The sequence below is a fragment of the Panthera leo genome, chromosome E3 (assembly GCF_018350215.1).
Source record: "Panthera leo isolate Ple1 chromosome E3, P.leo_Ple1_pat1.1, whole genome shotgun sequence".
Classification (NCBI taxonomy): domain Eukaryota; kingdom Metazoa; phylum Chordata; class Mammalia; order Carnivora; family Felidae; genus Panthera; species Panthera leo.
In genome coordinates, this window is record NC_056694.1 from 19370701 (window position 1) to 19395485 (window position 24785).

The following is a 24785-nucleotide window of genomic DNA, read 5'->3' on the forward strand; positions in this document are numbered from 1 at the left end:
GATTCCCATGGCCTAGATCAATGAAGGGATCTAATCTAAGGAGGGTCATGGTGATCGGTCCTGAAGTAGGTAGTGTTTTTAGGTGTGGGCGAGGCATCCTGGCAGGATGCTGTTGGGACCCCCACCCAGATCCCTGCCGATCCTTTTTTGGGGGGCTGGAGGCTTGCCTGGAAGGGCGTGGGAGTGACACCCCCAAACCGGGGAGCCTGCAGGGTTCCAAAGCTCTTCTGCTTTGCTTTCAGGCAGGACGGACTTTGCAGTTTAAGCTCCAGAGCTCTCGCTGGGATCGGGCTGAGGCTGGGCTTCTCCCAAATCGTATCCTTGCCTGGCTTCCCCTCATTCCTATCCTGTCTCTCTCCTTGGACCACAGGCTCTCCTGGGAGCACCCCCTCAATAAGTCTCTTGCAGAAGAACTCCCCCTTCTCCGACTGAGGCTCTAGGGAAGCTGAGTGGGGCCAGCGCCCAGGGGAGGCGTTTAAATGAGGTCAGCTCACCCGTGCACCCCCGCACACCCCCGTGCTGCAAAAGGGGAGGAGTGGGCCAGGCCTAGGAAGAGGAGAGACCCATCTGTCACTGGAGAGCCAGGGTCTTTAGTGTTTCCTCAGAGCCTCAGCGGGTGGCAGGTAGAGGCTTCCAGAACATTCTTACAGACATACTGTACCTCCTGTCAGGGTCCCCGAGGCCTTGGCGATTTCTCCTTTGAAGATGCACTGCGAGTCTAACAGCATGGTGATGTCCTTCACGCCACGGAAGGAGTGTATCCGAGATTTATTGTAGTTCCAGATCCGGATCAGGGCGACCTGGCAAGGGTGCACGAAGTCTACGGAGATGGTGTGGGGCTTGCCCAGTGTGAAAGGCGCCAGCCAGACGTGCATGTCGTCCTGGGTCCTGTTCACCCCGTCGATGAGGTTGGTGACCACGCGGGGGTCTTTCCCGTAGGCCGGTAAAATATTGATGTCGGGGGGGTCGGCTTGAATGTTCGCGATCTGCACCGGCTCCCCCTTGGAACTGAATATTTCTATTCCGTTAAGGCCGACATAGTGCCTGTCCCCCCACGTCGACTTGATGTCGATGACCAGGCGCTGTCCGTAAGGCAAGACGGGGATTTCAAAGTCACTCGCGTCGTCCGTCTCTATGGGACTGTCTTCCCGGCCTCTCCTTGGCCCCAGCTTCTCCTCCTTCCACGGGGGCGGCTGCTCGCCGTGCCGGCTGGCCTTCTGCTGCTGCAGGAACTCGTCCAGGATGTCCCCCTGCGGCTCCATGTTGGAGATGCGTCCCCGGTGGGAGCGGTCAAAGGCACTGAGGGAGTCCCAGGACTCATGCAGCGTGTGTTCCTGCTCACTGCACCGCCGGGGTCGTAGCGGCGTCTCGGTGGACCGGGCGTCTTCTGGAAGAACACAGGAGGGTGAAGCCCCATTAGTGCCCTGTGTGCAAGCAGGGACCTTTACAGACTGTCTCACCCAGGGGCTCTCGGCCAGGTGGGGTCGCCCTCGGGGGGGGGGCATTCTAGAGATCAGTGGGGTGGCTCTTGGGGTCTCAATGCCTAGAGGCCCTGCTGGCCTTTGATGGGTGGGACCGGGATGTTAATATCCTGCCCTGTGCAGGACAGTCGGGGCCTCCTGTCACATGCCACATTCAGGTTGGTAAAAAATTGGCGATGGTTACTCAAGTCTAGAATCTGGCTGTTTTACAAAAAGCAAAGTATTTTTCAATATACTTTGAATTTTTTTTTTCTTAAGTTTATTTATTTTGAGAGACAGAGAGAGAGAGAGAGCACGTGCACAAGCAGGGGAGAGGCAGAGAGACAAGGAGAGAGAGAGAAGCCCACGCAGGCTCTGCCCCGTCAGCACAGAGCCCAACGGGGGGCTCGAACTCACAAACCACAAGATCATGACCTGAGCCGAAACCAAGAGTCGGATGCTTCACCAACTGAGCCACCCAGGCCTCCTGATAAGACGCTTTGAATTTCCTAAGGCAACTGCCATGCAAATCGAGGGAAGACACTCTGTTGTGTGACAACCTTTGCTGGAAATCATCCGGCGTGTCAGACACTCACAGGACGGGCGGGGGTCACGCCACCGCCAGTCGCGCCTGAGTCAGCAGCCAGGGGGTCTGCTCTGAGCCTGTCACGTCACGTGACTTGGACAGCGTCTTCAAAGACTGCCTAACGGCAGGTGGAACACTCGTGAAAGAACGCTGAGTGGGAAAAAGCCAGACCCGCGACTGTCAGATGCAGCAGAGTCTAGCACGGGCGGTGCGCGCCAACGTGTTACCATGATCCTTTCTGGGACGGGAGTAGGAAGGGCTTTTAGCTTCTTTGTCACCTGATCTTCCGAGCTCCCTGGATGTGTTATTTTTATAACCGGGAGAAGGTGCTATAGAAACCGCCAACAACACAGGTATGTTACAAGCAAGGAATTTCCTTCTGTGCGTGGCTAGGTTGGCTTCCAGATCGGAAGCCCGCGTCCCCAGCACACGGAGAACACAGTCGGGCCCTCGGAGGCGCGCTCCGAAGGCTGCACTCTCCTCCTCGCGGAACAGAAAGGGCCCAGCGTGCGCACCAAGCGGCGGCCCTGCCCTCGCGGCCACGCCACGGCTAACTGCTGTGTAAGGGTGTCATTCTGGGAAAACAGCAGCTGATGACACTGACGTTCTGTTTTTTCTCCTTTCATATCGGACGGTGCCCTGCACTCCATTTTCTGCCTGTCTCCTAGGGGGCCCGGCTCCATCGATTATCCCCTCTCTCCAGAACCCTCAATCATCTCTTCCCCACTGGCACCTTGCCCTCTCTCTGCCTGCAGATGCGCATAAATCTCTCCCACCTGAAAGAAAAAGGAAGCCAGACCCGATCTCATGACTTCCTCCAACCGCCCCTCCCCCCCATTTTCTCCTTCCCTTTGCTGCGGCCACTGTGTTTTCTCCCTCAAGCCCTGCAAGCTGGGGCCTCTTTGTGGAGTTGCTGTTGGGCTCACCCAAACCCCGCTTGCCCTTCTCCTGGTTTTCCTTTGGGGATCACCCCGCCTTCAGACCATCCAGATGAGGCAAATCCCGATGGTGCCCTTCTAGGCTGGGAAGGGAACTATGGAGAGAGGGGGGCTCACTTTGAAGTGGCTCTCCTCTGGGGCACCTGGGTGGCTCAGTCGGTTGAGCATCCGACTTCGGCTCAGGTCATGATCTCGCGGTCTGTGAGATCGAGCCCCGCGTCGGGCTCTGTGCTGACAGCTCGGAGCCTGGAGCCGGCTTCGGATTCCGTGTCTCCCTCTCTCTCTGCCCCTCCCCCGCCCATGCTCTGTCTGTCAAAAATAAAATAAACATTAAAAAAAAATTTAAAGTGGTTCTGTCTGCTGCAGGATATCGGAGGTGAGCGTGCAGTGCCGCTGGCCAGCTTGCTGCGCTGTGGGGGAGGGGGGGCTGCCTGACAACGAAGCCAACACCGGGGACGTGAGCCCGGAGATGGAGAGCCCCAATGACATCATCTGAGCCCCTGGATCCAGCCAAGCCTGAAGCCAAACCCCTGGTGGCTTTCTGTCCCTTGCCTCCATAGGAGTCCTATAATTCCCACGACCCTCCCCTGCGCTGACTTTCTGCATGTACACGATGACTCCGTGCACTCGATCTCTCCTCAGTCCTCATGCCCCACATCCCAGGCACAGCTCCTCCACTTGGCGGTCCCTCCTCGCCCGCTCGGGAGCGTTGGCACTTCCGGGCTCTCCGCTGCTGTTTCTGCTGCTGCTGCTGCTGCTGTCAGCCTCCCCACGCCCTTGCCCTGCCCCAGGCCTCGGCCCCCTCCGGTCCTCCTCTCTGGCCTCGCCCAGCCAGCTCCCGGCTGCCAGGCAGGCACCGCTCGATTTTCTGCATCAAGTTCTGGCTTGTCTCCCCCGGCCACCACCGTTCAGTTCCAAAGACCCCTCGGAAGGCCGAGACGTGTCCATTCTGTCACTCCAAACTCCGTGTGCCTCAAAGGGAATTTGTCACCAAACCCTCCACTGCCACTGTCTCTACCGTGCCGGGAAGCATCTGACTCCTCGCCAAGCCGCCACGCCTCATACCTTCCTCCCTGACGATAAGCTCCACCGTGCCGGCCTTTCTGTTCCATGGACACCCCAAGTCTCTTCCTGCGTATCCTTGCAGTGTCTTCTCCCAGGAATGCTCTTCTCCCGGATCCCCACGTGCCTGCCCATCTTGTCCCCGCCTCCTCCTTTGCCCTGTTCCCCGGGTGTGTCCCATAGACCTTGGCGCACGTAAGTGCTCAGTTCATGTGTGCCAGCACAGGGACGGCTGGCTGGTGTCATCGTCATGCAACCCCTGGGTTCAGGCCCGGAGCCGAGGGACCCCCCGCCGCCCCCGGCTTCCACCTGTCAGCTCTCCTGCACCTGTCCTCTCCCCTCCTCATCTGCCATCAAAAAAGACCCTAGGAGTTTCTTCCTTCTTTTCCTCCAGGCGCGAGGCTTAACATCTGGCAGAAGGAACTTCCCATATGGATCGTCATGACATCAGTTTATTGTGATTTGATTTCCACTGACTGAAATGAATGGCCTGGGGGTTGGTCTGCAAGCGCGCGGAGGAGAGGGAACGGACGTCATGTGTCAGGGCCTCGGCCTGTGGTTCTCGGCCTGGGTGGCCAAGAAAGGCAGGACTCTGCCCTCACTCTGCGTCTGCGTTCCCGACTTACTCTCCTCGAGATGTACGCTCTGGGTTTCGAACGCAGAGACGTGCAGGCCCTCACCTGGACCTCTCAGACGTGACAGCAGGCTGGCCCACGTTTCCCTCTGTCTGGAGAACACGCGGTCACTGCTCCCCGGGAGTTGGGGAGCTGCCGTGATCCGCGCTTTGTCGTTGTCAACCTCCCCGCCCACAGCCCTGAACGGACACCACAAAGCTGCTGCTGCTTTCACGTGCAGTCGACAGGGTCTTGGGGGGGGGGGGGGGGGGGAGGTGGGTACCCGTATGAGATGGCGGGTTTAAGGTTTAAAACTACCTCTTGGCGGAGGGACGTAAACATGCAGCACGGAGTTCTAAACCCGAGCTTAGGAAAATCAAGGGCACCACCGTGGGGTATGGGCTGATTGTTACTAAAACGGGAAATGAAAACGAACGTAGACACGACAGAGCCATACGCGTTCAAGGTGAACAGCCTCCAGCCACAGCCGATTGGGCCAAGAGCGGTCACCTGACCCAAGTCGACCAGTCAGCGGCTCCCGTGAGACTTTGGGAGCCACAGCAGGAAACCGTTGCTCCCCGGCGGTGAGGCCGTTGCCCACCACCAGGAAAGAGCAGGGGCAGCTGACCTCATGAGGAAGAGTGAGGGAACGTGGCAGAGGCAGGGCCCGGCAGCCCCGGGGAGTCGCGGCCACGTCTCCTGGGTGCACGCCGGCTTTCCGGAGGGTCAGTGCTCCCACCGGGCAGATGTGATTTGGTTCCCCCATAGCCAATGGACCCCTGATGCGGACCCTTCCAAGATGTGGATGCCACTATAATGAGAGGCCCTGTCAGACAAAAGGATTTCCAAGCTCTGTCTTTCGGTGACACCATGACTCATGACTCCAGTCCCAGGGAAGAACTCGGGCAGTCATCCATTCTACAAGCGTCGTTGGAGGGCTCTGCCTTGCGCCTTTCCTGAAGGGCACGGCTGTGGGATTTGGCTCTACGTAATGGGTAATTTAAAATTTCTAAGCAACTTTCCTTTTTAGCATGACTGGCTTAACAAGCATTAAATCTCAAGGGCCCGGTTCTTAATGTGTCATTGAGCCAAGCAGTGAAATGCCTGGAAAGAAATTAAAATGAGAGAAGAATCTTCTGAACGTGGACAAGTCAGAATAACACCCATCACCTCGGAGCTCCCAGAGGTTGTGCGGGGTCTGTCTTACCAGGAAGGCTCCGCAGTGCCCGGCTCTCCCCGGCCGGGGGCGCTGCGGAGGTGGGGCACCAAAGGGGTGGTAGTTTGAGGCACGGATGCTGGAGCAGGCTGGCCTGGGTTCAAATCCCGCTCTAACCCTCCCTGGCTGCGTGACCTGAGGAGAGTTTCCTAAACCTCACACTTTCTTTATCTGTAAAATGGGGCTGGCGTGAGGAGAAAATGAGGATCATTTGAGTAACGTGCCTGGACGAGAGCCCAGCTTAACACACACACACACACACACACACACACACACACACACACACGTCAGGCATCCAGCCACGGCAGTTCCCCTCCCCCACTGCAGAGGACCCACCGTGTGTCAGGCCCCCGGGGCCCCTGACACAGATGAGACACGGCCCCTACCCTCAAAGAGCACCCCCACGTCTGCTCTGCTCTCCTCCCTGACACCCAGTCTCAGGGTTAACTCCAGGTGGGGGTGGGGGGTGGGGGGAGGAGCTCTGGAAGAAGGGAGCCCTTCGCCCACATGGAAAGCCACCTTGAGTCCGAGGGACCTGCCTGGGTGCCCCAGGTGACATCGGGGGTCTGAAAGAGGCCACCGATTCTCTGCATGTCTGAGTGTAGACGTGGGCTGAATGCAGACCTTTGGGGTGTTGTTGTTGTTGTTGTTGTTGTTTTTCAAGTGTATTTGAGAGAGCGAGTGGAGGAGGGGCAGAGAGAGAGGAAGAGAGAGAATCCTAGAGACTCAATCCCACGAACCATGAGATGGTGACCTGAGCTGAAAGCAGGAGTCCAAAGCTGAACTGACGGAGCCACCCGGGGGCCCCCGGGGTCTGTCTTCTGGACAGTAACAACAGACACGTCGACCCGATTCGCTAGGAAATAGATTCCCTGGCTTTGCACACAGATGCACCAGGAGGCAGAATCCCGGGGTGACGGTGATGAAGAGCAACAGCTCACACCTTCCGGGTGCCTTTTTTGGGCCCGACGCTGCACACGTATGACCTCATTTTATCCTCCCACGGGGATGGGTGTTACTGGTGCCATTCTACAGATGAGGACACTGAGGCTCAGAAAGCGCACACGCCAGGCTCTGTTAAGTCCCAGCCCCGAGGTACCAGAGCTCCAAGTCGCGGTGGCTGGACTCAAACGGTTCGGCTCGTAGCCGCTGTGCTGCCCGCCTTCCCAGTAGCCAGATCTGAGTGCAAATAGTCGGAAACCCAGTCTTCGGCACCCTCCTTTCAGACTGCTCACGTATAATCTACTGCGAGGTTGACAAAACAGGTGAGTCCTCCCAGGAGATTTTTTTTTTTTTTTTTTTTTTGACCCACCTAGTGGTTTAAAAATAATATCAATCAGTTGCCAATGTTGAAAAATAATATCGTACATCTCTGATTTCTCTTCACAGAAGGAGAAGGGAGGGGCGCCTGGGTGGCGCAGTCGGTTGAGCGTCCGACTTCCGCTCAGGTCATGATCTCGCGGTCCGTGAGTTCGAGCCCCGGGTCGGGCTCTGTGCGGACGGCTCGGAGCCTGGAGCCTGCTTCCGATTCTGTCTCTCAATCTCTCTCTCTCTCTCTGTCCCTCCGAACCCCCTTGCTTTGCAGATGAGGAGGCCCTTATCTGGGGTCCACGGAGCAAAATGGTATCCTGGGGACAATGGCACCCGGGTCAGACCGCTTCTCGAGCTTACCTCTGCTGGTTGGCTGGCCATCACTGTGACCGCTGCTGAGGGCGTCCTTCCTCGGGCCCCTCCTCCCACTAGCAGGGCGCTCTCTGTTGGAGGGCTGGTTAAAGATGTCAAAGTCGTCACAGACGTTGGGGGTCACCTTCTGGGCTCTCTCCCCAGCGATGACATTCCAGCTGCTTGCTCGCCCTTGCTCACGCCTGGGGCCTTTATCCCCGATCTCAGCCTCTCTAGGACCCTCACCCCTGGCGCCAATGACGTCATCAGACGGAAGCCCGCCTTCCCGGTCCAGTGGCTTCTCGGGACTCAGCCACAGGGGTTTTGGCTTCCTGCCTCCCTGCTTCCTGCCCTTCCCCGCGGCAGAAGGTTGCAACCAGGAGGGAGTTTTTGCTGGTGGCTCGGAGACTTTTCTGCCCGTGAGGTTTTCCAGCTGTTGGATCAGAGAGGGCCCTGGGTCCAGGGCAGGGCATTCCACAGCCGGGCGGAGGGGAGGAGGACGGGGCACGCCACCCATGGAGGCCGGCATCGGGGCTGGGGCTGCTAATAAGCTCGTGTCTTCGTTTAACTTGGACGAATTGTCTTTCGTGCAATTGGGAGGATTCATCTTTTCGCCAAATAACTTTCCTTGGGAAGAAACCTTCACATCTACCGCTGCTCCGGCTGGCTGTGAGCGGGCCCCATCTGTGCCAGCCGTCTGGCAGGCATCTCCGCCTTCTCCCGAGGGGGCACCCACGGTCCTCTCCATTCTTTCCTCCTTCTTGTTTTTCTGGCCAACCAGGACGCTCAGGTCAGCTGGGCCCTCTCCACCTCCTTTGTCTAACGTGCCATCAAAGATGAGCTTTTTATTGACATAAAGCTTCATGTGCTTGGCACCAATGTCAAGATCCTGAAAACACAAAATTTAACAAAATGAAGCTGTGTGGCACCAGGCTGACGTATCACATTTTGGAAGCGGAAGATCAAAAAGAAAAATGTGGAATGCTGGAAACGCAAGCTTTAAAAAAACCATAGCACCGGGGATGTTAAATAAGGCTGGTGTCATTTCTGTGTGAACTGTTACATACTTTATAAATCAAAGGACTTTCACAAAGAGACGGCCCCAATTGCTGCCTTCTCACCACTGCTCCCTGCTGGGACATTGGTAATAGCCTGCTAATTGGTCTCCCTGCTTCCTGTCTCTTGCTGCCTTCAACCTCAACTTCACATTGCCAGAGTTCGTTCTCTACAAGAGCAGGTCTGGCCCAGTCACTCCCCTTTCCAAAATCGTTCTTGTTTTTCACTGCCTATTCTTTAATATATGGTTCCTGGGACCTCTGTGTCAGGAAAGCCTGATGTGCACAGGAAACGCAGAGCCCCTGGTTCCACAGATATCATTTCAGGTGCCCTGAAAGCAGAGCCTGAGACAAGGGTTGAGTACAGGTTGCTTATGTGAAAGCTGTTCCCAAGAGGGAGTTGGGAGAGTAAGATAGGGCAGGAGAAAACCCCCCAGTGTTTTTCTGAGCCGGTCCCGGCTGTTGTGCACACGGTGTTCCACTCCACTGGGGCCCTCAGAGGAACCCGCAGAACACAACTCAGAAGTATCCCTCCCAAGGCGGGAGGCTGGGGTGTTTGTCCACTGACTCCCTTCCCCGCTGTTGAAGGCTGCCCCTGGGGGCACTGACTCCCCACCACACAAACTGAGGCCACTGGGACTTTGGGATCAGGCCCTGAGCAAAAAGGCCGAGAGATCTGGGAGCACTGGAGGCGGTGCCTTGTCAGCATGCCCGGGGACCGTCCCACCTCAGCTGCTATCGGAAGGCGGGGGGGCAAGGGGATGTGGTGTGGTGCTGTGCTGGTAACACGTTCTCCGGACGATTCCTTGGAAGGTGGAGAAGCTCAGGCCGATGGGATGAATTCCGAACTCCTCGGCATGACATATGTACAGTAACCTTCACAGAAGGATCCCTGGCTTAGCCTTCCCGTCTCCTCCCCACGACACTCATGGCCTGCCTCAGGCAGGTATTTAATGTTCCTTTGCTCATGCTTAAAACATAATCACACCTCCTCCTGCTACCGCCCCGACTGTCCATTCCTCTTTACAGCAAAACTCTTTCTTTACAAACAGCTTTATGGGGTGCCTCGCTGGCTGAGTCCGTGAAGCGTCTGACTCTGTTTCAGTTCAGGTCACGATCTCGCGGTTCATGAGTTCGAGCCCAGCACCAAGCCCTGTGCTGACAGCGCGAAGCCTGCGTGGGATTCTCCTCTCTGCCCCTCCTCTGCTCTCTCTCTCTCTCTCTCTCTCAAAATAAATTTTAAGAAGAAAATTTAAAAACAGCTTTATGAGAGAATACATACTTCATACAGTAAACCATGCGTGTTTAAAGCATACAGCTTGGTAAGCTTTAACACCTGTATACGCTGCGTATCAGCTCCGCAGTCAAGCTAAGGAACACATCCATCACCCCCAAATTTCCTTGTATCCCTTTGGAATCCTACCCTCCCCGCTTCCCCTCACCCCCAGGCAGCCACCCGTCAGCTTTGTGTCACTGCAGATTACTTTGCATTTTTCTAGAATTTTCGTATAAAAGGAGTCCTGCACTATTTGGGCTGACTTCTCTGACACAGCGTAACTGAGGTTCCCTGTGTTGTGTGAATTAGTAGTTTTATTCCTTTTAATTGCTGAGGAGTGGTCCGCTGCAGGGATGCCCCACAATTTATTCAGTTCTGAGGGTCACTGTCACGGCTGCTCCTCCCTGCCTTCCCTCTTGGCCTTTGCCTCCACCTCTACATGGTCCCCTGCTTGGCAAGGGCACCAATCGCTGGGGAGGGGTGAAGCCTCCTTGTTAGTCTGGGACAATTGGGATTTCCTCCTGTTGTCCTGGTGCCATCACTCATAAAGTCCACTTTCCACCCTCTGAAGTGTCCCGGTTCGGACAGTAAATTGAAGGGTCCAGCAGGCTGCCGGATCCCCTGGGAGATGTGCGGTCCTCAGTTGGGGCGACGGCTTACTCCCCTTCGGTAGATTTCCTTACCAGGCTCCTGGGCCCTGCGCTCCCCTGGTCTCTCCCCTGCTTCCAGCTCTCACCGCTGCAGCCCCGGGTTCCTTGTTGATCCTCCTCTTCGGCTGCCCCAGGGCTCAATCCTAGGCCTCCGGATTCCTCTGCACCCTTTCACTAGGTGGTCTCATCCAAGCCCATGGGCCCTAAATACCATCATCACGTTGATGACTCCCGATTATTTACATTATTTTTATTTTTTGACTCCTGATTATTTTACTCTCCAACCCCGAACTCTCCAGCAAGCCAAGTGACCGCATGACCTCTCTTCTGGGATATCCAACAGGTGTCCCAACCTTAACATGCCCCAAACAGAGTCCTTTCTTTTCTTTTGGAGAGAGAGTGCACAAGTAGGGGGTGGGGGGAGGAGCAGAGGGAGAGAGACAGAGAATCTCACGAGGGTTCCACGCTCAGCATGGAGCTCGACGCAGGGCTCGATCCCACAACCCTGGGATCACGACCTCAGCTGAAATCAGGAGTCGGATGCTCAACCAACAGAGCCAGCCAGGCGCCCCTGCCCCCCAAAGAATTCTCGATTCCTTCTTCCCAAACCTGGTCTTCGCCCGTCTTAAAAACGGTCAGGGGATGCCTGAATCTCGGAGTCCTGATTCCTCTCGTTCTCTTATGTCACAAGCCCCCAGGGGCTCCCTCCAAAACCCCTCCTGAATCTCGGCCTTCTCGTCTCTGAATGTACTGCTGCCCCCCAGCCCATGTTGTCGCCATCCTCCCTGAGACAATGACCACAGCCTCCTACCTGGCCTTTGCTTCCTCCCTGCTGTGCCCGTGCCCCCCCCCCCCACCCCCGCAACACAAACACACTTGATTGTCTACACAGCAGCCAGGGGTTTTTTGTTTTGTTTTGTTTTGTTTTTAAGTAACTTAACAGGTCATGGCAACCCCCTGCTTAAAACCCCCTAGCAGTTTTCCACTACACGGAGAATAAACTCCAGTGCCCTTCAGGGGCCGACGAGGCCTATGTGATCTGGCCCCTGCGGACCTCTGCCCCGGCTCCTATCACATTCTTCCTCTTCCCTCCACTCCCAACACACAGGTCTGATGGCTGCCCCGTCATCCCGCAGGGCTCACGGCCACCTTGGGACCTGTGGGCTGGGCTGGAGCAGTCTCGTCCAAGATACCTGCAAGGTGGGCTCTTCCTTGTCCCCAGAGAGATCTTCCTGCCCCTCTCTCGAGCCCTCACCCCATCCGGCCCCCTGTCTCTCCCATTGCCCTGTTTGATTTCCTTCCTGTCTCTGAAATGGTCATGTTCATCAGCTCTTTAGCTTAGCTACGGTCTCCCTCGCTCAGACTCCAGCCCCAAGACAGCGGAGGCCCCGCCGATCCCATCCCAGGGCCCAGCAGGTACCTGGCGCCAGGCTGGCACTCAACACTGACTTTGGAACTAAAAGTGCCCAAACGCAGGTACTTTTCTCCAGGATGGCACTGTTCTCGGACGACGTTCTGAGAACAAATCTGATCGGAGAAAAACGGCGGCCTGTTGTTTCACCGCTGGATCATTTTCCACCTCGCTTTGGCTTCTGATCTGCCTTTGAGGTACGGGATCTGAGACCCCAGGGGTGTCCATCTACGCTCATTCCCCGCCCTTTGCCTTCCGGAAGCGGGGCGAGTAAGCTCTAACTAAATTTCTAGTTCACCAAGCTACTGCTGCAGAGGTTCCACAGCAATTTAGAACGAGGGGCCCTCAAGCCCATGTTATACCACAGGAACCCGGCTTCAATCATCCAATTGCAGGGTGGCAGGCTACTATTTGCCGACTGTCAGAAAAGTCGATTCTCAAACCACTCTTTTACATGTTTATATGGATGTGTTCTCTGTTTAGCGGAGGCACAGAGCAAGCGCGTGCTGGGAATTAATCAGGAAAGAGCTATTCGAGGAGGACAGCACGGGCAGCTTCAATGACTAGTTCTGCACAATTACCACCACGGAAACATCTGGTGAGACAGAAACTCTCATTGCAAGAGGGGAGGGGGTGGTGGGGAGAGGGCTTTCGGTCCGGCATGGCCAGGAGGTGGGCACCGCGGCTCTTATAATGAGATGGCCGGCTCTCCGAGGGTGTTCGTGTACATTCCGCGAACGGCCCGGAGCACCGCCTGACCTCTAGCCGTCCGCTGCCCCAGCTCTCTCCGAGGCGTCTGGCGGAGCGGGGACAGAAGGAGGGAAGCAGGTGCACCGTCAAATGCCCGCAGGGGCCAGGGAGGTGGGAGACAGATGCACTGACGTAGGACCTCAGGGCGTGATGGGGGGCGTGGGGAGCTGGGAGACTCAGGCCTTGCCTGATGGTGCTTAAATCTGAGACGTTTCCAGCACTCTGCGGCCAAAGAAGCAGTATCTGTGGGTGGATTTGGTCCAACGATCACCAGAGTGGGCTCCCTGGCGGGGAACCAAGCAGTGGTCACTTCTCCGGGGATTCCAAGGGTGAAGAAAATAAAAGGCTGCATCATCTCACGCAGCCCTTGGAGCAAATCCGCATGGTGGGCATTAGGACCCATCTTGCAGATGAAGACAGTGAGGCTCAGCCTTCCCTGAGGTCACGCAGCTCGTGCGCGCACGAGCGGTTAGCCACTCTGCCTGGCATCTCCCTTGGGGTCAAGCTAGATCCAGAGAAGGTCTGGCCATGGGCAGAATCCCCTGCCCTGGCAGGGGCTCTGACTCCACGTCTAGCTTTTAGTAAGTCCCTGTGGACCCAGTCTCTCCCGTCCCCACCCTGGCTCCCTCCTCACCCCCCAGGGGCAATCACTGTGGGCACTGGGTGGGGGGTGTGTGCACATGTGCCCTTCCAGATTTTTCCTCCGTATCTATGTACATACTGATGTCCCCGTCACCGCAGCTCAGGGGCTGGGTTAGACACCATGTGAGATGCACACGTGCAGTGTGGAAGATTCTGCTCGTCCCTATTGCTCGGGGTCCCCGCAGTAAAGCTCTGTATGTGGTATGTCTTTGGACGTGGATATGCGGAGAAGATTCTCCCGCTTCTAAAGAACCAGGCTGCTTCCTCCCTTTCCAATAAGCAGCCCTTTAGTCCTGACTGTTTCCCGCTTTGGCCTGGCGTCCAAGAAGTCCAGGGTGAAATTTTGCCTACCGTCTTAATCTCTAAGAGTCACGTGTGCGCGCGCACGCGCGCGTGTGTGTGTGTGTGTGTGTGTGTGTGTGTGTATACGCTTATTTCCTTGGCGCTCATGTTTTCTTCCTTGCTTAACTAGCGTTACCTTTATGCCCCTGTCGATGCTGCCTCAAACCCCTTCTGTAATGGGTTTTCAAAAGGACGCTTTGTGAAACCCTATGGTTGGCATGTGATTTGTGGGAACATCCTTCCTCGTCCACATCCCGACTTTGTCGTCCTTCTGTATCTTCCTTCTTTACAGGCGCCGAGAACCAGCCATGTTGAGACAGTCATGCATTTTTAACACATCGGTATTAATATTATTCCAATCTAAGTCATTTGACTGACTCTGCAAGGCCAATTCCCCGCGTGGCCCCGGTGTCGAGTGACATACCCCTTCCAATGAGCGCACAGACTGCTCAGCAAAGATTAATGGCGGTGCAGCTCCGTGGGTATTTGCATTCATGAAGTGCTTTCCCCAGAGACAAACATCTGCCTGAGGCACCGCCGGCAGAATGACATTTGGAGCCAGCCCAGGCTAGGCCTACATGCTGAATGCCCCGGAGGGTCCGTGAGAGCAGACCCTTCCCTGGGCACCCAACTGAAGTTGGGCCAGAGGCACGATGACTGGGCCTCATTCATGGGCAGACTGGGGGGGCCATCCTGAAGGCCCCACTCCATAGGCTCTGTCACGAGCTAGGGGCTTTGGGTGGACCGGGAGGGGTTTACCCTGACAGTAGGCTTATCAGGGGCGGGGGTGAGGGGGGCTTTGGGGTTGAGCCACTGCCGCCCGGGACCCACCGTGCAGGCTTCGGGACCTGGCTCAGGGGCTGACTCGTCCAGGAACCCCTCAGCCCTCCCTGTCTGCCCCTCCTCCCCTCCTCTGGGCTCTCGGAGCTGGGCTTACAAGCTGGATGTGGGCAGCTGAACGTGCGGGGACGTTCAGCTGCTGAGTGCCCACATGTGCGTGCCTGTCCTCACCTGGATGTGAGATCTTCAAGGACAGGGAAGAGGCCCAATCCCTAGGTATCTTGGGGCCTAGCTCTGGGAACTGAACGTGCTCCTTCCCAGAGCACCTGAACTTGAATGTTTTATGGGGAAGAGATCTCAGTGGCCTTTTACATGTCCCCTGAAAAGAAGGACAATGAAAACCGTTTTTGTGATGGAGAAACTTGAAGAAGACGGTGAGGCACCGTGACATTTAACAAGCACCTAGTACCTGCCGGGCTCTGGGCCAAGCACTCTGACCCTCCCAACATCACACACTCAGGACAACAGACGTGGACGGGCCCTGACAGATCGGGTCACAAGCAGCTCTATGGCTAAATCTGTGCCGGGCTGGTTCCCGGGGCTGTTAAAATTTTCAGAACGAGTCAATAAGATCTACAAATCGGGAGCTTTCACGTAACAATGTGCATTTCCGGCCTCTCTTGAACATTGAGGCCATCTGGCATCATGTGGCCAGGGCTGAAAGGCAGTGGCCGCTGCCTTGATGGGGCACAGCTCTCCGGTGACCAGTCTCCACTGAAAGGCAGGACCATGTGATGGGCACCAGACCGCGTGGTAGTCATGTGACCACGGGCAAGATGCTCTGCTTTTCAGTGCCTCAGTTTCTCCATCTGTAGAATGGAGCCCATCACGCCATACCCATCTTATAGGATGGCTGGACGGAAGAACTGGGCCGATATATGCAAAGTTCCTTTGCCTACTGCCTGGCACACAGCACGTACTCACGAAATGTAAGCTACCATCATGGCCTTATACCCGTTCTACCGCCCCGGACGTATGTACCTGCCAAGGCTGCTACTCAGGGCTAACATGGCCGGGAGACTCCCTGCTCCCCTTGTTCCAGGCAGAGGCTGGCAGCAGGTACAGGAAGAGTCCCATCCACTCTAGCGTGGGGCTTAGCATCACTCTCCCTGTCTCGGGTCAGGACTCCCCTACCTCTGGGCCGAGGCACACGGGCAATGTGGCCAGTTCATCCAGAGCCAATTTTCAAATTCATCAAGTGGTCCACAAGCTGTACAACTCCCTGCAGGGGTACACCTGCAGGGCGGATTTGACCAGGGGGCACAAGCTGGGGATATCGGAGCCTCAGCAAACTGAGGAACACCTGGGGAAGCATGTGACTTGGTGCCTGGAAGGGTGCGGCCGGAGATGCCAGAAGAGGCCTGGGGCAGGCTAGAGGCACGCAGGAGGCTTGTGTGTGAAGACACAAGGACCCTGACGTCCCCGATAGGCGGGGTCTGTGATAAGACAGGCTGGGGCGCCTCGGTGGCCTCGTGGGTTAAGCGTCCGACTTCAGCTCAGGCGATGATCTCGCGGTTCGTGAGTTCGAGCCCCGTGTCGGGTTCTGTGCTGACAACTCAGAACCTGGAGCCTCTTTTGGATTCTGTGTCTCCCTCTTTCTCTGCCCCTCCCTGACTTGCACTCGATCTCTCTCAAAAATGGATAAACGTTAAAAAAAAAATTTTTTTTTAAAATAAGATGGGCTAGGCACTCCAGGTTGTGGGAACAGCAGGAGCAAAGGCGTAGTGAAGAGGACAGTGTTATGGAGACCAGAGGGAGAGAAGAGTTGGACAAGGACGGAAGAGCCAGAGGGGCCAGTCTGGGGGGCTGGGAGCGGGGGAGGTCCGCAACACACACGCACACACATGCGTGCAGGGTCCGGGTGAGCATCGCACGTGGGAGGGGCGACATGGTGCGATGCCCGTGTCACTGTGCCGGGGAGACTAGCAGGGACGGGGAGGACGGTGGCGCCGTGATGGAGCTCTGCCACAGCTCCCAGGTGCGGATGTGGCCTGGAGTCGCCACTGCTTCCTTTCTCAATAAAAGTCGAAAATCCCCATTTTCATGTAAAACCGCCCAATTTTTCAAAGTTGGCAACGCAAAGAATTTTGCAAAGGCCGTTGGGAGCCGGCTGAAAGCTGTCTGCGAGCGGCCTGTGGTTGGCCGGGGACACAGCCTCCGTGGTGGCCTTCTTCCCAGGATGGACCAGGGAGGGGTCACGGCAGGGGGCTGTGCCACTCTCCCTGGAGGCTTCCTGCAGCTGCGAGGTCCCCGGCTCATGCCCCGACTCATCCCACGTCACCGCACTGGCCTCATTGAACTGTGGTTCGTTTCTGATGCCGCTGGGTGTGAGCTGGCAGGCGTAGACAGCGCATCTGATTCCTGGCCCCAGCACAACAGCGGAGTGTGGGGGATCGATAAGCCCCTGCTGATGAGGCTAAGGGCTGAGAGGCTAAGCAAGTAGAGAGGGAGATGGGAGGCGTCTCGCTCGGGGGTCTGCGAGCCGAAGGAGCAGCTGGGTCCTGAAGAAGACAGGTTTTGGCCACAGAAATAGCAGGACTTAGGGATGCCCAGTGAGGGGCAGAGGGACAACAGGAGGACTCAGGGGTGGGAGGCCGCAAAAGGGAGCAGGGGACCAGACCGGCTGGGACAGACCAGCCTGGGCTCGGGGATGCGGAGTTGGGAGGGTCCGTGGATTGCTGGGCAGAAATGCCAAAGACAAGCGTCTGGGGGCCAGGATGAAAGGAAGCTCGGTTCAGAAGTTAAGCTTTGGGGAAGGTTTAGATCTGGGAGCCGATGAATTTGTCCGACGGCACGTGACTTCTGTGTTCTTAGAGAAAAAGTAAAAAGACCTCGTTTGGATATCATTTCCTACGTGTTCCCTTCTCGTGGAGAGAGTACCTCAATTTTCCACTAGGCATCCGTCCCTCCCCCAACCTCTCTTCAGAGGGATAACGTGAACCCCACCACAGGTTGCCTGGCCGGCGTGTCCTAGATCTGGGCCTTTCAGGAGGACAATCTCTGCAAGGGCTGATGTAATAAGGAGTCTGACACCATTAAGTGCCACCCCTTGGAGACTGAGGAAGAAGCCAATATAGAGGAAAGCAGAGATGCATGGTAGAGGGAGGTAGATTCTGGACCACATCGTGTGAACTCCTGGAACCTGCCATGCCTGAAGCCAGATTCCCTATACTCTCTTGTTACATGAGCTGATGAACTCTCTTTTGTGCTTATGTCAGTTTTTTTTTAAGTTTATTTATTTATTTTGAGAGAGAAAGAGAGTGCAGGAGCGTGTGAGCAGGGGAGGGGCAGAGAGAGAGAATCCCAAGCAGGCTCTAGCACTGTCAGCATGGAGCCTGATGCAGGGATCGAACGCACAAACCATGAGATCATGACCTGAGCCAAAATCAAGAGTCAGATGCTCAACCAACTGAGTCACCCTGTGCTTATGTCAGTTTTAATTAGGTTTTCTGTTCTTTGCTACCAAGAGAATCCTGACTGATACTCTATCTCTGGGACTGAGAACTTTAATCAGTAGGCTCAGCTACTCAGTCAATGATGGTCAAGGCAGACAGGAGGTGGGAGGGGGAGCCCCAACCCCTAGGGGGCCCAGGATTTACTGAGACCAGCACCTGCATGCGGGCAGCCCTCCCCTACTCAGACATCCGTCTAGCCCAGCTACCACTTGTTCCCGCTATAGTCCGCACAGCACAGGGCAGGGGTCTCGGCTTCCGTCCCGGTTCTACATCTGTGCACTCCTCCCTGCTGGGAGGTCGTCTGGTCCTGAATCCCCAACCTGCTGCTTGGATCCTGAACACCTTGTTGGGCCCCCTCTCCGAAGGCTGAATTCTCTGCTTGCCTCTCCTTCCCCTGCAGGCTGGGGGCCTGTTTCAGACCCAGGATTTCTGGGGCTCTCAAGGTTACCATGCCCCTAACCTCCTGAGTGTGGACTCGGCTCCCAGATTTCAGCACCCTCTGGTGACTGACACTGGCCTAGACCAAGCCCGAGGTCACGCACCTGGGTCGGTCCCCTTCCCACCAGCCACCCTACTGAGATGCATGGTGCTCCCCAGGCTCGAGGCTGCCCAGACCCTGCCATGGGGCACAGCCACCAGGTCGCTCAGACTCGGCTGTACCTCAGTTGCACCTTTGACTTCAAAGCTACTGCCACGTTTGGTCTTAATCCAAACAAAACAACTATAAAAAAAACAATTTGGGGGGCACCTGGGTGTCTCAGTTGGTTGAGCATCTGACTTCGGCTCAGGTCATGATCTTGGGGTTTGTGGGTTTGAGCCCATCATCAGGCTCGCTGTTGTCGGCGTGGAGCCTGCTTCGGATCCTCTATCCCCCCATCCTCTCTGCATTCTAACAAAAATAAATAAACATTTTTTAAAAACCCAATTTTTATGGCACAAACACAGACACTCTGATCAATAGAACAGGATAGAAAACCCAGAAATGGACCCACAAACATATGGCCAACTAATCTTTGACAAAGCAGGAAAGAACATCCAATGGAATAAAGACAGTCTCTTCAGCAAATGGTGCTGGGAAAATTGGACAGCAACATGTGGAAGAATGAACCTGGACCACTTTCTTACACCAGACACAAAAATAAACTCAAAATGGATGAAAGACCTCAATGCAAGACAGGAAGCCATCAAAATCCTCGAGGAGAAAGCAGGCAAAAACCTCTTTGATCTTGCCCGCAGCAACTTCTTACTCAACACACCTCCGGAGGCAAGGGAAACAAAAGCAAAAATGAACTACTGGGACCTCATCAAAGTAAAAAGCTTCTGCACAGCCAAGGAAACAATCAGCAAAACTAAAAGGCAACCAACAGAATGGGAGAAGATATTTGCAAATGACATATCAGATAAAAGGTTAGTATCCAAAATCTATAAGGAACTTCTCAAACTCAACACCCAAAAAACAAATAACCCGGTGACGAAATGGGCAAAAGACATGAATAGACACTTCTCCAAAGAAGACATCCAGATGGCCAACCGACGCATGAAAAGATGCTCAACATCACTCATCATCCGGGAAATACAAATCAAAACCACAATGAGATACCACCTCACACCTGTCAGAATGGCTAACATGAACAACTCAGGCAACAACAGAGGTTGGCGAGGATACAGAGAAAGAGGATCTCTTTTGCATTGCTGGTGGGAACGCAAACTGGTGCAGCCACTCTGGAAAACAGTATGGAGGCTCCTCAAAAAATTGAAAACAGAACTACCCTATGACCCAGCAATGGCACTACTAGGCATTTATCCAAGGGATACAGGTGTGCTGTTTCAAAGGGACACATGCACCCCCATGTTTATAGCAGCACTATCAACAATAGCCCAAGTATGGAAAGGGCCCACATGTCCATCGATGGATGAATGGATAAAGAAGATGTGGTATATACATACAATGGAGTATCACTCGGCAATCCAAAAGAATGAAATCTTGCCATTTGCGACTACGTGGATGGAACTGGAGTGTATTATGCTAAGCGAAATTGGTCAGAGAAAGACAAATATCATATGACTTCACTCATATGAGGACTTTAAGACACAGAACAGATGAACATAAGGGAAGGGAAGCAAAAATAATATGAAAACAGGGAGGGGGACAAAACAGAAGAGACTCATAAATATGGAGAACAAACTGAGGGTTGCTGGAGGGGTTGTGGGAGGGGGGATGGGCTGAACGGGGAAGGGGCACTAAGGAATCTACTCCTGAAATCATTGTCGCACTCTAGGCTAACTAATTTGGATGTAAACTAAAAATAAATAAATACATGGAGACAATTAGGGATACTTGAACATGAACCGGGCTGTAGCGCACAATAACCAATTACCGCCAGGTATGACAGTGGCATTGGAGTTGCATAAAAACAAACTCCTTATCTGTTAGAGATGCGCACTGAAGAACTGATGAGTGGAATGGTATGAGAGCCACAATCCGTGTGGTGGGAAGTAAATGAAACCAGAAGGGCGGGATGCCGATTACCACGGGAGCAGGTGAGGGGTACGTGGGTTATTTGAGCTCATCTCTTTCCTGCCACGTTTGTTTGAAACTTCTCCCTCCTGCCCCAAACAAAGGCCTTGCTGGAAATGCAAATGTTGCCCTGGGATGAAGCGAGTCTCCCCGTGGGGCACCCCATAAGCACCAGGCCCCTCATCCAAGCCACCATGACCCTCAGCTAGACGATGCTAGAAGCCTCCTGTGGGGGCTCCCTGTTCCCTCTAAGCCACTCCCCAAACAGCGGCCGGAGTCATCTTTAAAATTCCTCATATTCTATCACCCCTGGCTCAAAACCCTCCAATCACGACGCCAACTGGTAACACTTGTATAAGACTCACAAAGCCCAGGAGTCATTCTGAGAACTTCATATGTATTAACTGAAGAATAATTACCCAGTTTTATGGATGAAGAAACGGAGGCACAGAGATGCAGAGCAACATGCCCAAGGTCACACAGCCAGGAAGAGGAGGAAGAGGAGGAAGAGGAGGAGCCAGGACTTGCCCCAGCTGGGCTGGCTCTGGTGCCTGGGCTCTGACCACTTCTCTATATTCTGCCTCTCCGGGCATAAGATCTGAGCCAGGGAGGCCCACGCGACCTGGTTCCCACCCATCTCAGGGACCTCCCCTTACCCTCTCCTTTGTTCAGTATCCCCGGCCGCGGCCTAGACTCCTATCCTAGAAGTGCTAAGCATGCTCCTGCCTCGGGGCCTTTGCTCCGGCTCTGGCCTCTGATGGAAGGTCTCTCGCTACTCAAAGCAGCCCTGCCTCCTTCTCCCCATGCCCCTCTCCCACTCCCTATTACATCGTCTTCGGGACACTTAGCGCTACCTGAAATTACATTATTCGTTTATATCCTTGTCCGTTGCCCTTCCCCACGAGAAGGGACAGGGCCGTGTGGACAGGGCCTTGTCTGTTTGTTCAGCACGGCACCCTGAGTGCCAAGATCCGTGCGGTGCCACACACAGTCGCCAGCCACAGATGGCGGCTGGCGTTGCAGTCAAATTAAAGGTAAGATGCAGCTTCTCGTAAGAGATAAGCGTGGGCAAGGATGCAGAGACAAGGGAACCCTGCGCACTGTTGGTGGGTCCTCCCCCCAGCATGAAGAGCAGAACTTCCACGTGATTCAGCAGTTCTGCATCTGGGGATTTATCCGCATGAAACGCAATCACTAGCTCGAAAAGATACGTCCACCTCAGCATTACTTAGAGCAGCCAAGACACGGAAACAACCCACGTGTCCACGGACAGGGGAATGGACGAGGAAGTTGTGGCACATACACACAGTGGAATATTACCCAGCCATAAAAGATGAAACCTCGCCGTTTGCAAGTGGATGGACCTTGAGTGCACTGTGCTAAGTGAAATAAAGGCAAATATTGCATCATCCCACTTACACGTGCGGCTTAAAAAAAACCCGAACGCAGGGGTGCCTGGGTGGCTCAGTAGGTTAAGCCTCCGACTTTGGCTCAGATCACTATCTCGTGGTCTGTGGGTTCGAGCCCCCCGTTGGGCTCTGTGCTAACAGCGCGGAGCCTGGAGCCTGCTTCGGATGCCGTGTCCCCCTCTCTCTCTGCCCCACCCCTGCTTGTGCTTTGTCTCTGTCTCTCAAAAATTAATAAACGTTAAAAAGCAAACAAACAAACCTGAACACATAGATCCAGAGAACAGACTGGTGGTTGCCAGAGGCAGGAAGTGGGAGGTGGTGATAAGGGGGGAGAAGCACCAAAAGGCACAAACTTCCAGGTACAAGACAAAAAAGTCCTGGGGATGTAACATACAGCATGGTGACTGTAGTTAACAATACCGTATCGTAAATTTGAAAGTGCCTAGGAAAGTTGATCTTAAAAGTTCTCATCATGAGAAAAAAAAATTTTTGTAACTATGTGAGCTGGTGGATGTTAACTAAACTGATTATTTAGTTTCGTTTATCATTTAGTGATTATTTGCAGTATGTACCTATCTCAAAGCCTGTACCCCTAAAACGAATACAGTCTTACATGTCAATTACACGTCAATTAAATATAAATAAATAAGGGGCGCCTGAGAGGCTCAGTTGGTTAAGTGACCGACTTCGGCTCAGGTCATGATCTCACGGTTCATGAGTTCAAGCCCCGCATCAGGCTCTGTGCTGACAGCTCAGAGCCTGGAGCCCGCTTCAGAGTCTGCGTCTCCCTGTGTCTGCCCCTCCCCCTCTTGCACTCTGTCTCTCGCTCTGTCTCAAAAATAAATAAACGTTTAATAACAATTATAAATAAATAAATAAAATAAAATGCAGTTTATTAGTTACTGGCCACACTGCAAGTTCTCAACAGCCACCTGTGGCTTGGGGGTTACTGAACCGGCCAGGGCAGACACAGAGCATTGATATCATTGTAGAAAGTTCTCTGGGGCAGCACGGGCTTAGACTGCCATAGCATATCACAGAGTTACACCCACTGGGGAACTCTGACATCCATTCGTTCATAAACTATCTAAGGAGCAGCTTTTCTGCGTATGAAATACACCCCTGGGTGTCCGTCCTGCCTCACTCGCTGTTGTGACCAACTGGAAGTGACATCGGCACCGGTTACGCTGTGGGCGAAGATGGTGACAACGTGCCTGTCGTTCCTGAAGGGTGCCACCAGATAGCAGATAACTAACAGGCTTGTTACAAAGGGAAACACAGACCCTGGGGAGCGGCCGAAAGCCCACTTTTTGGATGGGTTACTACACACGAGAGTAAGGGAGACTCCTGGTTCCTTCCCCCTCTCTTCTGCAGGGGTGGGGGCGGTGCTGAGAAAAAAACCAGAAAAACCAACACCTCTCACGCTCCCCTCTCCACCGTGTCCCCTGCAAGTCACTAGCTGGGCCAAGTCGTGGAATCTGACAAGTATCAAAAAATGTGACAGACGTATTATCACATCCTCCTCCTGAGCCCGGGGCCGACATCACTGATCAATCACACACCCTCTTCTTTTTGAACCAGAAGGAAGGTTCCAGATCCTTCCCAAGACAGCACTCCAGGCAGCCATTGCCAAGCAGAGCTGGTAAAAAAGACGCAGTCTACCCGCCCCCTAGGAGCTCGCTACTCTAAGCCCCAGCTTCTTCACCTCCAAGGCTGACACCACCTTGTAGGATTATTGGGGGTCAGTCGAGATGATTCATTTGCTCAGTTATTGGTGTTATTTGGGTGCCTCACGCCCGCCTGATGGACGCGGCACTGGATAAACGGCAGCTGTGACAAGGACAGACATCTGTGTGCGGCCTTCTGTTTGCCTGTGTGGATGGATTCCAGCCTCTGTGTCTTCCCTTCCCCTGAAGTCCCTCCCCTCGGGGCCAGCCCACACCCACCGCCTCACCTGATGAGGGGGAGAGGAGCCCAGAAAAGTTAGCCTGGGGATTTAACGGGCGGCATATTTTGCAATAACCTCCCTTTTTCTAGCACCTTCTCGTCTTATGTTCTCAATACGCCTTGGTTGGATTAGCTCCCCCCATTTAACTTTTCTTCCTTGGATTCCCGTACACAAAACACTGTATTAACAAGCCGTGTCTACCAGGCTGAGCTATATTTCCTATAAAGTCTCAGTTTATCTCCTCTAAAACACACAGTAATAGCATTCTCTGGAGAATATTAAATCAAACCAACCTGCAGCTGCATTTGTTTGCGCTTTCTGCCCCCGGTAAATTCTGGCAACAGATGGGGGTGCGTTACATAAGCAGCACCCCTGTCAGGGACTGCAGTCCTCCGCACTCCACTCTGCGTGTAGAGATGCCTCCTCAGGACTCTAATCCCCGCAGCCGAGGCTCCCCAAAGCACCCGCAACGACACCCTGACGTCCTGCTTCTCTTTTTTATTCTCCGCACACAGGGAAGCCTGAGTGCAGGTTCAAGAAGAAAGGCGGGCCGCGGCCAAAAGGGATGAGGCTTATCTGCTTTGTAATCCAGAGCATCAAATCCGCTTTTCTTGGCCTGAGACGTATAGTCAATGACAGGGCTGAGCCACAGGGCACGGGCTTGGGCAGTCAGCACTGTTCCATTACTCATTCCGGAAGATGCTGACGACCACCTGCCAGGAAGTGCCCAAGAGGAGAGAGCATGGCCCTACCTGCTGGTAGTGTCCGCGGCTACACAGGGGTGGGGGTCCCACTAGGGCCTGGAGGACAGCCCCTAAGCACACAGCTGGACGCCCGGGGGGGGGTGGGGGTGGGGTGGCTGAGAGAATTAGCAGGAAGAAGTACAGGATGGGGGGGATGGGAAGGAGGGAGGAGGGGCAGACTCCCCTGGACTTGATCCTCAGCTCTAAC

The 24785-nt window shown here is 54.6% G+C and overlaps 1 protein-coding gene across 1 annotated transcript in view; it reads right to left on the reverse strand.

Moving 5' to 3' along the window:
* LOC122210233 (katanin interacting protein) overlaps positions 1–24785 on the reverse strand; it is a 192692-nt gene that overhangs the window by 25550 nt on the left and 142357 nt on the right. Inside the window, exons 17-18 of the mRNA XM_042922814.1 lie at positions 7548–8427; positions 662–1387 (exon numbers count right to left, since the gene is read on the reverse strand). Coding sequence (XP_042778748.1) covers positions 662–1387; positions 7548–8427 — 1606 coding nt within the window. The remainder of the gene's footprint in view (positions 1–661; positions 1388–7547; positions 8428–24785) is intronic.